Source organism: Augochlora pura, chromosome 6 (assembly GCF_028453695.1).
Source record: "Augochlora pura isolate Apur16 chromosome 6, APUR_v2.2.1, whole genome shotgun sequence".
NCBI classification, from domain to species: domain Eukaryota; kingdom Metazoa; phylum Arthropoda; class Insecta; order Hymenoptera; family Halictidae; genus Augochlora; species Augochlora pura.
Window position 1 is genome coordinate 6,880,825 of NC_135777.1, and position 12,395 is coordinate 6,893,219.

At 36.8% G+C, this 12,395-nt stretch overlaps 2 protein-coding genes and 1 long non-coding RNA gene across 13 annotated transcripts in view; 2 read left to right on the forward strand and 1 right to left on the reverse strand.

The window, feature by feature from the left end:
- LOC144471386 (uncharacterized) overlaps nt 1-5,942 on the forward strand; it is a 42,104-nt gene extending 36,162 nt beyond the window's left edge. For 4 of the 11 annotated variants that reach the window (XR_013494264.1, XR_013494257.1, XR_013494256.1 and 1 more), the window contains 3 exons: nt 2,507-2,597; nt 2,827-2,989; nt 3,226-3,651. This is a non-coding gene — a long non-coding RNA (uncharacterized LOC144471386). Of the gene's footprint in view, nt 1-1,782; nt 1,895-1,917; nt 2,221-2,506; nt 2,990-3,225; nt 3,652-5,083 lie in introns of those variants that run through there. The other 7 variants (XR_013494260.1, XR_013494265.1, XR_013494263.1 and 4 more) reach the window with 6 other exon arrangements.
- The window catches only part of LOC144471382 (uncharacterized), a 49,127-nt gene extending 42,552 nt beyond the window's left edge, over nt 1-6,575 (reverse strand). The window contains exon 1 of the mRNA XM_078183362.1: nt 5,936-6,575. The gene's annotated coding sequence lies outside the window, so the exon portion shown is untranslated. The remainder of the gene's footprint in view (nt 1-5,935) is intronic.
- A 2,054-nt stretch (nt 6,576-8,629) lies between these two features.
- On the forward strand, nt 8,630-12,279 carry Sau (Golgi phosphoprotein 3 homolog sauron). Its single transcript, XM_078183369.1, has 4 exons — nt 8,630-9,316; nt 9,432-9,678; nt 9,778-9,953; nt 10,173-12,279. Exons 1-4 carry the CDS (start codon nt 9,068-9,070, stop codon nt 10,419-10,421), a joined length of 921 nt encoding a protein of 306 aa, XP_078039495.1. The 5' UTR covers nt 8,630-9,067; the 3' UTR covers nt 10,422-12,279.
- Nucleotides 12,280-12,395: the final 116 nt, after the last annotated feature.

Sequence of the window (12,395 nt, forward strand, 5' to 3'; positions counted from 1 at the left end):
TTTTTCATTTGCTCGAATTGCTCGAATATTTCCATATAAGTATCAAAAAAGTATCAAACACAAAACAGTGACACTATTAAAAAAATTCAACAATTTCTTCATATTGTTTGTAACTCGATAAAATGATTCAAGACAAGAATAAAATACATTTCCTCTTCATCACAAACGGTGGGCAACATTTATATTTTATATAAAAAAATCGCAGTGCAGATATAAATATTTGCAATGCTCAGTACATTCCGTATCCATAAATTCACCTGGAAATTAACCTTCCGTATTAGATTCTCAATATTAGATCATCGCTTACCATCAACCTTTAACTATGTTGCTGTTGGTAATCCGTGTTATATTTACATATAGCATACAATTGGTTCCATTAACATACAATCGGCTCGTATCGGTTTTCTCACGCAGATTCCCGACAATTTTCTCAACGACAAACTTATCAGTTTTTATGCGTAAGAGATGAGAAAATACCTGAGAACAGAGTGCCGTGCAAATAGTATTTTAAGTGACAAGTATAGTAAGCAGACGTTTTATTTTAGATCGTGAACTCGAATAAAGTGTTTTAATTTTTTGAAAGAATATACTTTTAAAAATAAATTAATAAGTAGTTTAAGCAACTGTTTTTCATAACTAAATTACTATTTTTTCTTAATATATATTCTTATACATATATTCTTTTCTTAGCGTATTGTACACTTTCACTTCAACCGTTTCCTTTAATAATTAACACATTAAAGGTGGGGCATCTTGACGAAAGTATGCTAGGTAACGCTTCAAACCACAAAACATACTAAATACAAATGTAAAGTGCGCATGGATTGGGTATGGATTGCGCAATGAGGTTGCAAACCGTACTAATACGACTCCCGCCTTTAAGCTACAGTCGAGATAAATCGTATTACTACGACTCCTACCTTTAAGCTACAGTCGACATAAATCGTAGTACTACGACTCCCGCCCTTATTGTGTTAATAAAACAATCGAGTGAAGCACGAAACATTCACGAAAGCTACTATGACGTGCCTAAGAGGTTAAACGCGTAATCAAACCAGCACGAGATTTGTTCTCGGCTCGTTTTGCACGATCGCGAGCGCCATCTATTTATCTACATATTTTCGCATGGTCGAGCGAATTAGCGCTTATCGGTCGCGATCGCGTTCCTTCGTAATATTGCTACCGATAAACCAGCCGGCACTGCATTCGCCAACGCCGTACCGCAAAAAAAAGAAACCGGACGGAAAAATTCGTTGCAGACAATATTACAGAACATTTTGTTCGTTCGCGAAACGACATTAATTTATTGCGCGCACGGGAAACAGGTATCGGTGGAACTCATGCTTATATTCGGATTTTAACGACTCGTTCACAGAACTATTTTAAATAATGTTCGTATTATTAGAATTTGTATATTATAGAATTTGTATATTATAATCAATATAATTATATACAAATATATTCATGATTTATGAAATAACGTAAAGTATTTACTTTTAATGTGCTGTAAATTTCATATTAGTTAGTCAACTGCCTTCCGTAGGTTTTCTTTTAATTATTGAAATTATCGTATCGCAATAATTGTTAGATATACCTCACCGTGGTTAAGCATTCAACAGGTCATTTAAAAGTATTAGCGCGCAACAATAATTGATGTAGGCACCACTGTTCGTAATCGACGATAGATGTCAGTATTCGATTTTGGTACCGTTCAGATTGCGATGTTCATTGGAGCTCTTTACAACTTCAAACACCGAATTACCTCGACGTATGTGAAATTTACGAGAGATGGAGAGTCGAGGTGTACTTTCACTGGAAAGCTTTCGTTCAATCGAACCGTGGCCGATGATCATGGAATCACGAGTGTAACGAATGCCCAAACCTGCGCGCGCCGGTAATCGAGCATCGTTCTCAACACCTGTAATTTTTTTTCGCGCAGTATCGTTCCGAGTGTACATGGTAACACGCGATGCTTAAATTATCCGACAATCGCATAAGAATTCGAATCTCGGTCTTATCGGACGAACTATATCAACGTTTATTAGCCCGAGGAACTGAACACAAACTTTGAAATCCTGTTACCGCGACCAGTGTGACATAATTGCATTTTTTAACGGTACGAATCGCTCCTGTCGTGCCCCTGTTGCATTACATTTCTCGTACGAATACGCAGTCGAAAGTTCGCTCTATTTCCTTGGGGGCGGACCGCGGAATAATTCGGTAATTTCTTTCATGCTCATCCGAATCTATTCTGTAACATTGATAAATTTGACGCCCGTTTCTTTTATATCTATCGATTTATTATGCTTATTTGCTTTACTTTTTATTGTTAATAATATTATCTATAAAGATGTGTTTGGCGCTGTTTATTATATTTTTTAAATCATTTCAATAATGACAATTGTTTATGATATTAAAAATTTTAGACTATTTTAAGCTGCGACACAAATACGTGTATATAAAAAAAATCCTAAATATGTGATCCATAAACATCTTTTATTTGCAGCGATCGATTTGTACGAATGACATGCGAGACACGAAACGGCATTCCATGTTTAAGCGACTTCCTTCGACGTTTCCAGATACACTGAGAAGCGGCAAGTATTATTCTATGCTGAGTCGGTGACGTTTCGTATCCAGCGCCTATGAAAAGTGCTATTGGATGCGCCATGGGATGTTGGAAATCAAAACGAGATGTTAACAAGGGAATATTGTACATTATCCTCACAGCAATCTCTCTCTCTCTCTCTCTCTCTCTCTCTCTCTCTCTCTCTCTCTCTCTTCCTGTTTCACTCGCATTCAACGTTTCTCACTCTCGTTTTACAGACACTCGAGAAGCGAGCGAACGAAAGGAGAGATAACAACCGAACACCTACATACCTTGTCAGATAATGTTCGCGATGCAGACCCAAAATGGCAAACATTAAACGGGCATTACTGTGTCGGATTGGCCGAGAAGCTTTTCGCTTTGTTTTCTGGTGCAACGACGGTATTATAAAAATTTATTATCATCATTATAATAATTTTTTATTATAAAAAAAATAAATACGTATGTAGTAATTTGATCGAGCGACAATGGACCTGACGTACAATGGTCAAACGTCAATCGAGGAACAGCGATTAAAGTTAGAAAATAATTTTTAATTCAACTTTTAGAAAGTGTCTTTTGATTTCCTTGATGAAAACAGTGTTGAATTAAAATTGTGTTACAATTATTTGTTGCAGATCTTTCTCGGCACCTTTGATCGAAATAACGTTGACCGAGAGTTCCGTGTATTTTGTTAAATTGAAGCATCGGTTTGAAAATACAATCAGGTAAAATACGATAATGTTTGCGACACGGAACCGGCGGGTTCACGGTAGACCACAACAAAATATTAAGAAACAAACGGCTCTGGCGTTGAGTCGTTAACGAGCAAAAGCATCGACTTCTATCGAGAGATGTCGACTCGGTGAAGAACCGCGGGGAACCGCGGGGCACACCTAAATCATCTTAGGAATGTAACACTACGGAGAGTTAGGATTTACAGTGTCCCCTTGGTCGAGAGTCTGCGCTGCCACAGCTGAAGAGGTGAAAAATAAGGAACTGATTTAACAGTAGCTGTACGGTTCTTTGAATAAGTTTTTCGAGTATAGTTCTTTCAACTAGTTCATTAACACGTTGACGCCGGCGCGGATATTCGCGGTCCGTTCCGTGCGGCGGCGCTTCAACTAGCGGTCCGCTGCATGGGGCGGCGTGGCACCAAATTATACTGTTTAATGCTTGCGCTCTAATACCCACTACCTGATTCGAATAGACTGAATTTCCAAAATTCTGACGTGGCCCGCGGGTGGTCTAACCTGCTGATAGGACCCGCGGTGGCCAGTCGCTTGAATTGGGGAAAAACCCTAATTCGTTTTTTATGGTCATGAGATTGATAGGAGATCTATTATTCGAGGGCCGGATTTTATTTACCGACAATTTTTATACAAGTATTCCTTTAGCCGAAGAACTTCTCACTAAGAGAACATATATTTGCGGTACAGTGAAAATGAACAGAAAATTTCTACCGCCGCAAGCAAAACAAAAACATAAACGCGGCGACATTATATCTCTTGAAAATCGGAACGGCGTGAAATTTTTGAAGTGGACCGACAAAAGACCCCTGTGCATGTTAACCACTTCGAAATCTCACAATTGCGCTATTATTCGTGGCAAAGGTGATAAATTAAAACCAGATACCGTTTTTTCTTACAATAGTGCGAAAAAGGGAGTTGATATATCTGATCAGATGTGTTCCTATTATAAATCTTTACGGAAAACAGTAAAATGGTATCGAAAAGTTGTCATGGAGCTAATATGCGGGACCTCTTTAGTAAATGCGTGGTACATCCACAAAAAGTGGGGAACCAAACGTTACAAAATTTTAAAATTTAGAGAAAAAATTATTGATTTTCTATTGGAAAGTGTTGAGAATCCCCCTAGTGAAGAACTAATAGTAAGGAGACGGAAAAAACATTTTTTAAGTTCATACCAAGGATCCGCGAGGAAGATGAGGAAAAGATGTAAAGAGTGTTACAAACGCTTAACAAACTTAAAAGGAATACAGTATGCCGCAAACAAAACAAAAAAAGTAATGACCTTTTGTAGCAGTTGTCCGAATAAGCCGGCACTTTGTTTGAAATGTTTTAAAAAATTGCATCGGAAACATAAATAGATATTTTAAATGTATTGATTAAATTATAAGTTGTGTATCTTGTGTTCAATGTTTGATTATAAGGTAGAAATGTTAATGTATAATGTTAAATCAATAAAATTACATTTTGTACTACGTATTTTTTGATATACAAACGTGGCCCATCGGTGGGTCAGGCCGCCCCATGGGACAGTCTAGCATGGGCCACCGGTGGGTCAGGCCGCCCCATGGAACAGACAAGCATGGGCCACCGGTGGCCCATGCCGGCGTCAACGTGTTAAATTCTACATAATTACATCTAACCACAATCATGATAACAATTATTTCGCGATTGTTAATTGATCGCTGAATCACTTATAAATTCCTTGTTTTCCACACTCAGAGTATACGAAAATCTAATTTTCTAGGCACAAGTTTCCCGTGTATAATATTATCCAGTCACTCGTAGCCAATCACAGTCCAAGATACAAGTAATTGTACCACGTTCTATGCTAATTATTTATCACACGAATGGTCCAGGTAACGCGCGACTTTCATACTTATCCGTGGATAACAGTAAAAAGAAAAAAAACGAGGGAGAGCGGGAACGGATTAGCTTTGAGCATCGGCATCGCCGAATTCGAATTCGTGGTAATTCATCGTTCACATGATTAGAGGTGGCGTCTACGGAACCATCGTAAAGTGTTCTCATTAATTATGAATAATGTGATTACGGCGGCGGTTCCCATGGTTTCCCTTTTGTGAGACCCGCGGCTAAAGACATTTAAGACGAGAGAACCGAGCAGCGATTCACAGAGCACACAAGCGAGAGAATGAAATTCCTGTGTGATTATTTTAACACGTACGTCACAGAACAATGTTCACCTTGATCGAGGAAACAAATTATCGGTGACTATAAAGCATGACCGCGACGCGATTGCGAGAGCGATTAAGAAACACCGTTCCAATATGTTCTGTCAAAGGAAATCGAATACACTTCGATCTTACTGTTAACCTAAAAACGCTATAGCGCGCGTTGAAAATACTTTAACAGCTGTCTTGTTCCAGATACTTAGCCTTATCATTATCGCTATGAGTGAGACTGTAATCTTGAGCGAAATGTAAACATTGTTCTTTCATTTTTTAGAAATTTACCAGTATTCGCGAATCCGACCCGGCCGCGTATTGCTAATCAGCGTGATATAAGTACGGACGTTATCGTCGCGAAGCTCGTTAGGAGCACGTTGTTCCGATAAGCATAACAAATTCTTCTAACTCACCTGATGCCTATCCCCGGGAAAATGTCGATGCATTTAACGGTGATATCACTGACTCATTCTCGATCTCGTTTCTAATTCCGTATCCTTCCTGCTCGCGCGGATTGTTTCCAGGTGAAATGCACAATTAAAAAAGAGAAATATTTACACAATCGAAGACCTGACGGAACCACCACGATCACGGGGAATATCATCGAATACCGTCAGCTTAGACCGACCGAGCGGGTCCGGACGACTGAACGTGCCACTCGTTGCGCCTTCACCGACAGCCTCGATTCCTACCTTCTCTTTCTCTTTCTCTCCTTCGCCCAGATCCTTTCATCTCTCTCTCTCTCTCTCTCTCTCTCTCTCTCTCTCTCTCTCTCTCTCTCTCTCTCTCTCTCCTTCCCTACTTCTTTTTCTCTCTCACTCTCTTTCCCTCTCTAACCCCCTTCCGGCCCCACTGTACTTCTATGTTAATTAATGGTCTACCTATGGTCGCCGAAACTTTTTGGTTGAACTCTTGGTGCAACAAAGACTCACGACGACTTTAGCGGCTTTCTAAAATTTTGAAAGAAACATGGTTTATCTTGGACATCAAGGCACATGTTATAGAATTTTTTCAGATTTTTCAGTTGCAAGCTGTGATTATCAAAAATGAGAAACCAAAATATAATCGGAAAATTGAAGATTTCTCGAAAACTAACGTATTAGCTATTTTTATATTAATTCCTTGATAAGGTACTATCACGGCTCGTGTACTCGATTTTTCTCAGATTTTTTGCTCGCCTGCAACATTGTCAAAAAAAATGAAAACCGAATGTGTCGATGTTTTTAGACAAGTTAAAAAAATATATTCCTATTTTCTTTGCTACGTCAACCAGATTTGCAACTTTTGCAAAAATCTTCTTGCGCGTTGTCTAGCAAACCGACCCTACTAAAGTCTCAAAATAAATCAAGCCGTTCGAACTAATTTTAGAAAACTGACTCAGTTTTAAATTGCACGCTATCTTTTCTTACGGATCTGTACATTCGGCGTTGTCATTGCAGCAAATTGTAAAAACGTGAAAAAAACTAACTGACTATGTAAAATCGATTATCCACAAATATAGTGTGTTATACGAAGTATTTTTTAACATTATTTAAAACGGTATAATTTTTTCAAAATAGTATCAAACTTTTTAAATATTTTGTTTTTATTTTCTCGCGCCATGGGTTCAATGCAAATCTGAGTACACCGACATTGGATAGTTGACATTGAGCGTCAGGGTTAAGCTCGATATCGAAGAACCGAATCCACCATGCTTGGCGATTGACCGCAATGTTGCTAACCCCGATAAAACACCGATTGCTCTTGCCACAATTAAACACGGAACAAATTCTAGAGTTCCCCTTTATCGAGGTACGCGTATATTAAAATTACGCTGACATCGGTGCTCAGTGGGCAATTTTCTTAAATCGTATTGCATTAACCCATTCATAGCGGAATTAAATGATTTCGACACTAAAATGTATGTAATTCTTTTGTATTGTTTTAAATGATTCTGTCGGCGATAATAAGTATAAAAGAAACTTTTAAACACGTTTTGCAAATGTTAGTGACAACAAATTAACATCTAATTACACAAACGTGTAATTATGTACGGCAATTTAAGTTATCAACTCGGTGATAGCGCATCCAAATAATACACTGGTTAAATAGTACAACATTTGGATGCCAAGATATAAAAATAAATGTCTTGGGGCGGTAGATACAGCAAAAGTTTAATGCAATTAAACTTACTAATTTAAATTAACTACAAACGTTATAATCTAATTAAGTTGAACGTAAATTGTTCCCATCTCGATGTAATTCGCCATCATTGCAATAGAGGTTACCATCATTGCAATATTTGACAAATGTCAGGTTATGTCAGGTTTAGTTCTTTTTATTGCATTGTGTTGAAAACGTCGACGAGCAAATTGCAGTGGACGCTTATACGCTGACAATGAATCGTCGAGGAAAATAGAGCAAACTTTGAATACCTCGTAACTGCGTTTGCATCTATTGTAAAATATACAATAGCGGTCGCAATAAAGTGCAATTGTAGATTTGTAACCGTACTCGACTTCGAATGAAAAGAGACACTCTTAGAACATTTCACTTCCATGTAATCGATTAAATTAATGTTTATTTTTAAGGTTATGACGATAAGAAATATATTTTACATATAACAAAAATAATTATTTAAATGCATTGCAGAATTATAATGCGATTTCTTTAATTGACACGTTTGGAAACGATTAAAGTAAATTTTTCTCGTCTGTCACTGTCATAGACGATGGAAAATAAGAGAATTTCGTCGCGAACGATCATTAGAATGACCAACGTAAAATTTCTTTCATCGACAACTGTTACTGAATATTAGAATAAATTCTAATCGTTGAAAATTATTGTAAACGACTGAATTATAATTTCCTTCGTCATTAATGATTTATGGCAACAAAGAGAAAATTGAAGTTCTCAAAAGTTATCATAGAAATCTGTTAAATGACTTTTATTATCTGTCCCCGATACGTATAACAAAAGATATTAAATAAATCTATATTTCAAAAGTTAACGCGAATCGCGCGTAGAATTTGGCGTAACGATCGCGCGAACAACTTACCGACGGAGCAATTATAAACCGTATTTCCGAATAACGTGCAAGCTTTCTATAGACCTCTGTAAAACACGGTTCCGCGATTCATATCTCGGGGCTCGATGACTGTCGAGTGGACCTCGATTGAACCTCGATAGATTTCTTTTACGAAAACATTAGCGCCGAGGTAAATGTATCGCCGAAACAACGAACTACGTTCAGAACGGTAGTGTTACGCGTCAACGTTAGCAGCCCGGACCTTTTCTCGATCACATGTAGCGCGAGGGCGAATAAAAGTGAGCGAACCACCACACTTTCCGATATAAAAGTAACAACGTCCGTAGGGGCTGGCCATCTTGGAAAGATATGTCGCATCGGTCAAAACGTCAACAATATAGTGTGTATTGCTCGATACATGCCGCCAGCTTGCTTTAACTGCGGTCGACTGCTGCACGCCTAATCAACGGGAGGGAAGGCGACACGGTGGCGTATTTGACACGCGGACGTAATCGCAAAGGAAGCCGAGCTTCGTCGAATGATGAATCGCAGTGACGGATTGGTACAACGACGACGTGTAGTTAACAGCAGCAGTGGCAGTAGTCTAGGTCAAGATGGTTCAAACGATACTGGTCACAATGACAAATTGTCCGGCCACGGCGCAGATACAGACTCCTCGACGCAAAAAGATCTTAATTCGAATCCCACGATCGACGACGATTCCGATAAAGAGACACGTTTGACGTTGATGGAGGAAGTTTTACTGCTCGGTCTCAAGGACAAAGAGGTTTGTTGACGTTATTGACCTATAGCTGGTTTGCAACCGTGATATCACACCTCGCGGAGCTAGCGACTAATTTACGCCTAGTAATTTACGTTTTCAAGTATATATTCTTTTACAGGGGTACACTTCATTTTGGAACGACTGTATAAGCTCTGGATTACGCGGTTGTATCTTGGCGGAGCTTGGATTTCGTGGTCGTGTGGAATTGGAGAAAGCTGGTATGCGTAAGAAGGGACTCTTAGTGAGGAAACTACTGTTGAAGAACGACGCACCGACGGGAGATGTTTTATTAGACGAAGCTCTGAAACACCTAAAAGAAACTGATCCACCTGAAACTGTTCCTAGCTGGATCGAATATCTTAGTGGTTTGTGCATACCGATTATGTATATATCGATTGAGAAATGTACTTGTTTAATTAGTAATTTATCGTAATTTACTTTAATCAAAATTTCCATTCATTCAGGAGAAACATGGAATCCGCTTAAATTGAGATACCAACTAAAAAACGTTAGAGAAAGATTAGCGAAAAATCTTGTAGAGAAAGGAGTTTTAACAACAGAGAAACAAAATTTCTTACTCTTTGATATGACTACTCATCCTCTTACCGATATCTTTGCCAAATGTCGTCTTGTAAAAAAGGTATATATATATATATATGTATATCCATAAATATTATGTCATTATATTTCACGTTCACCGTTTCCATTTGAATAAGTAATATCTTATCGCGTGCTTGCGTGGGTGTGAACTGATAAGATTACTTACATTCGGTTGGTTTTAAAGTTCTCGTCGTATTGTTTTATATTTGTCAACATTATCTGGTTCGTACCGCAAGGATGATTTTCGTCTGTTTCACAGATTCAAGAAGCTGTATTAAATCGGTGGGTTAATGATGCCGGCCGTATGGACAGGCGAATATTAGCTTTAGTAATTTTGGCTCACGCAGCCGATGTACTAGAAAATGCATTTGCACCACTCTCCGACGATGATTATGAAATAGCAATGCGACGGGTACGGACATTATTAGATCTTGATTTCGAAGCGGAAGCTGCTAAACCCAACGCTAACCCAGTCCTGTGGGCTGTGTTCGCCGCGTTCACTAAGTAACAGATCTTTTACAAACTACGAGTGTATAAAGTAAATATTGGGTACTAGCGTGAATACTTGGGGATTATAAATTTTTGCATGAATTTTAGTTGCAATCTGAAGTGTAATATCTACAATCATTGTTACTGATCATACAATTCAGACCAAATACCTTAAACCCGACTGTATGAAGCAGAGTTAGAGGATTAGTCATTTCCATTATTGTTATTTAATACATTTGATAGCCGAAATGTGAATGTTCATATTTAAATATTACAAAAGTAACAAAATTCAAGGTGTGAATGGGTATATCGTGTGCGGGGTAGTGCCATGTTGGTTAAGAAACGAAAGATCGCACTGTGCAAAGAGTTCTGTCTTATATCTTTTCAGTGTCTATTGTGTTTGCACATCGACTGGAATTAATTTTATAGACAGTGTCTATATGTGGCTATCTGTAACGTCAAATTTAAGTGCCACATTCCTGCTAGTTGCCCGAATGTTGAAGCGATGAAAGTAATTCTTTGCACAATTGTGACAATGACGAATTTTTACTGTTTCTTTAGATGTTCCCTATGTACCAAATTGCTTAATTTTTCGAAATATTTTCTAGGAAAACATTACATTATTATAGCTTCACTAGGTGGCAGTAAAGTACTCGGACGTTGAAAGCATAATCTACAAATGTCGTTCTCTTTTTTTTTTGTTCATTTAAGTCAAATATATATTGTGAGAATATTTTCATGCTGCAAGTCAATATCGGAACTCACACGTTTCATTTTAATCGATTGCGACGCGCAGATACATGTTCAATGTTCTCTGTTATTAATTTCATGTACATTGTGAACATTATAAGATGCGAGATACATGAGCAGAAAGATACAAACTGAAGATTTGATTGTTGTAAGTAGAGAAATCACTTTGCGATGACAGAACAAACATCGTTATGTGTATAAACCTGGCTTGGTCGGAAACAAGTACTCTTTTTCTTTTCATATATTGAAAAAAAGTGTAAGTAAACAGCACTAACATATGTCACTTCTAAAAAATTTCTCGCGTACATGTATACAGTGATCAAGAAGTACTGAATGTTATTGTATGATTTTATAAAAACATGCATTTTTTAGATCTTCTAACGACACTGATACTATAAAAATGTAATATATAATTTTCAGTATAACATATCTTTTAATACTAAAATTATCATTCATGTGATTACTTATCAATTCTGGAGTTTACATATATCATAATTATTGAATATTCGTAATATTCTTTTTACTATATTTATTTAATAGTGGCATTTCTATGTATTTAATTTACAAATTGTATTTGTGATATCCACATACCTTCCGCAGCAGAAGGTTTATCCTGGATTTGTAAACACTATAAAGTGATATATATATATATGAATTTCCTAAAGTCTTGTCTTGTTTCAATTATCGTTTAGATATTTGAATAATTTATGATTTCTCGATACCGAAAAACATGAAAAATTCTATACATATTCATTGTTAACCTGATAACTAAAGTAGCTGAAAATTCTATATTTTTAGTAATAATGTTTCTGCTATTAATTTAATTGACCTACTAGCATAGTACTTCTTAAATTGAAATAACACTTAATCTTAAATATCTTTATGCGATCACATATTTTTGGACCATCTTGTATCCATTGAATACAACATCGTTGTCCAATAACATAAAGATATCTTATGTAATGTATTATTCATAATGTTGAGGGAATTTTTACATAAGTCTGTATAATATATAAAATTATTTTCTGTTTTTAAATAACTGTGTTTTCGAAAATGATAAATTTATTTTTGTCTATATATAAATATATATATATAATTTAAAAATAATAAACAAAGATAAAGAAGTAGGAATTTTAAAATCCTTTATTATTGCTGCCTTAGTATTATAGCTATTGTTATTTCTTTATACTCGTATAGCAATACCGAAATATTATACATACATACGTTTAAAGTAATATAAAAA

Bases quoted from the DNA above. Each gene is read 5' to 3' on its own strand.
- Sau (XM_078183369.1), top strand. From the start codon at position 9,068: ATGATGAATCGCAGTGACGGATTGGTACAACGACGACGTGTAGTTAAC. The intron at 9,679-9,777 runs GTTTGTGCATAC...CCATTCATTCAG, and splicing joins CTGGATCGAATATCTTAGTG to GAGAAACATGGAATCCGCTT. The intron at 9,954-10,172 runs GTATATATATAT...TCTGTTTCACAG, and splicing joins AATGTCGTCTTGTAAAAAAG to ATTCAAGAAGCTGTATTAAA.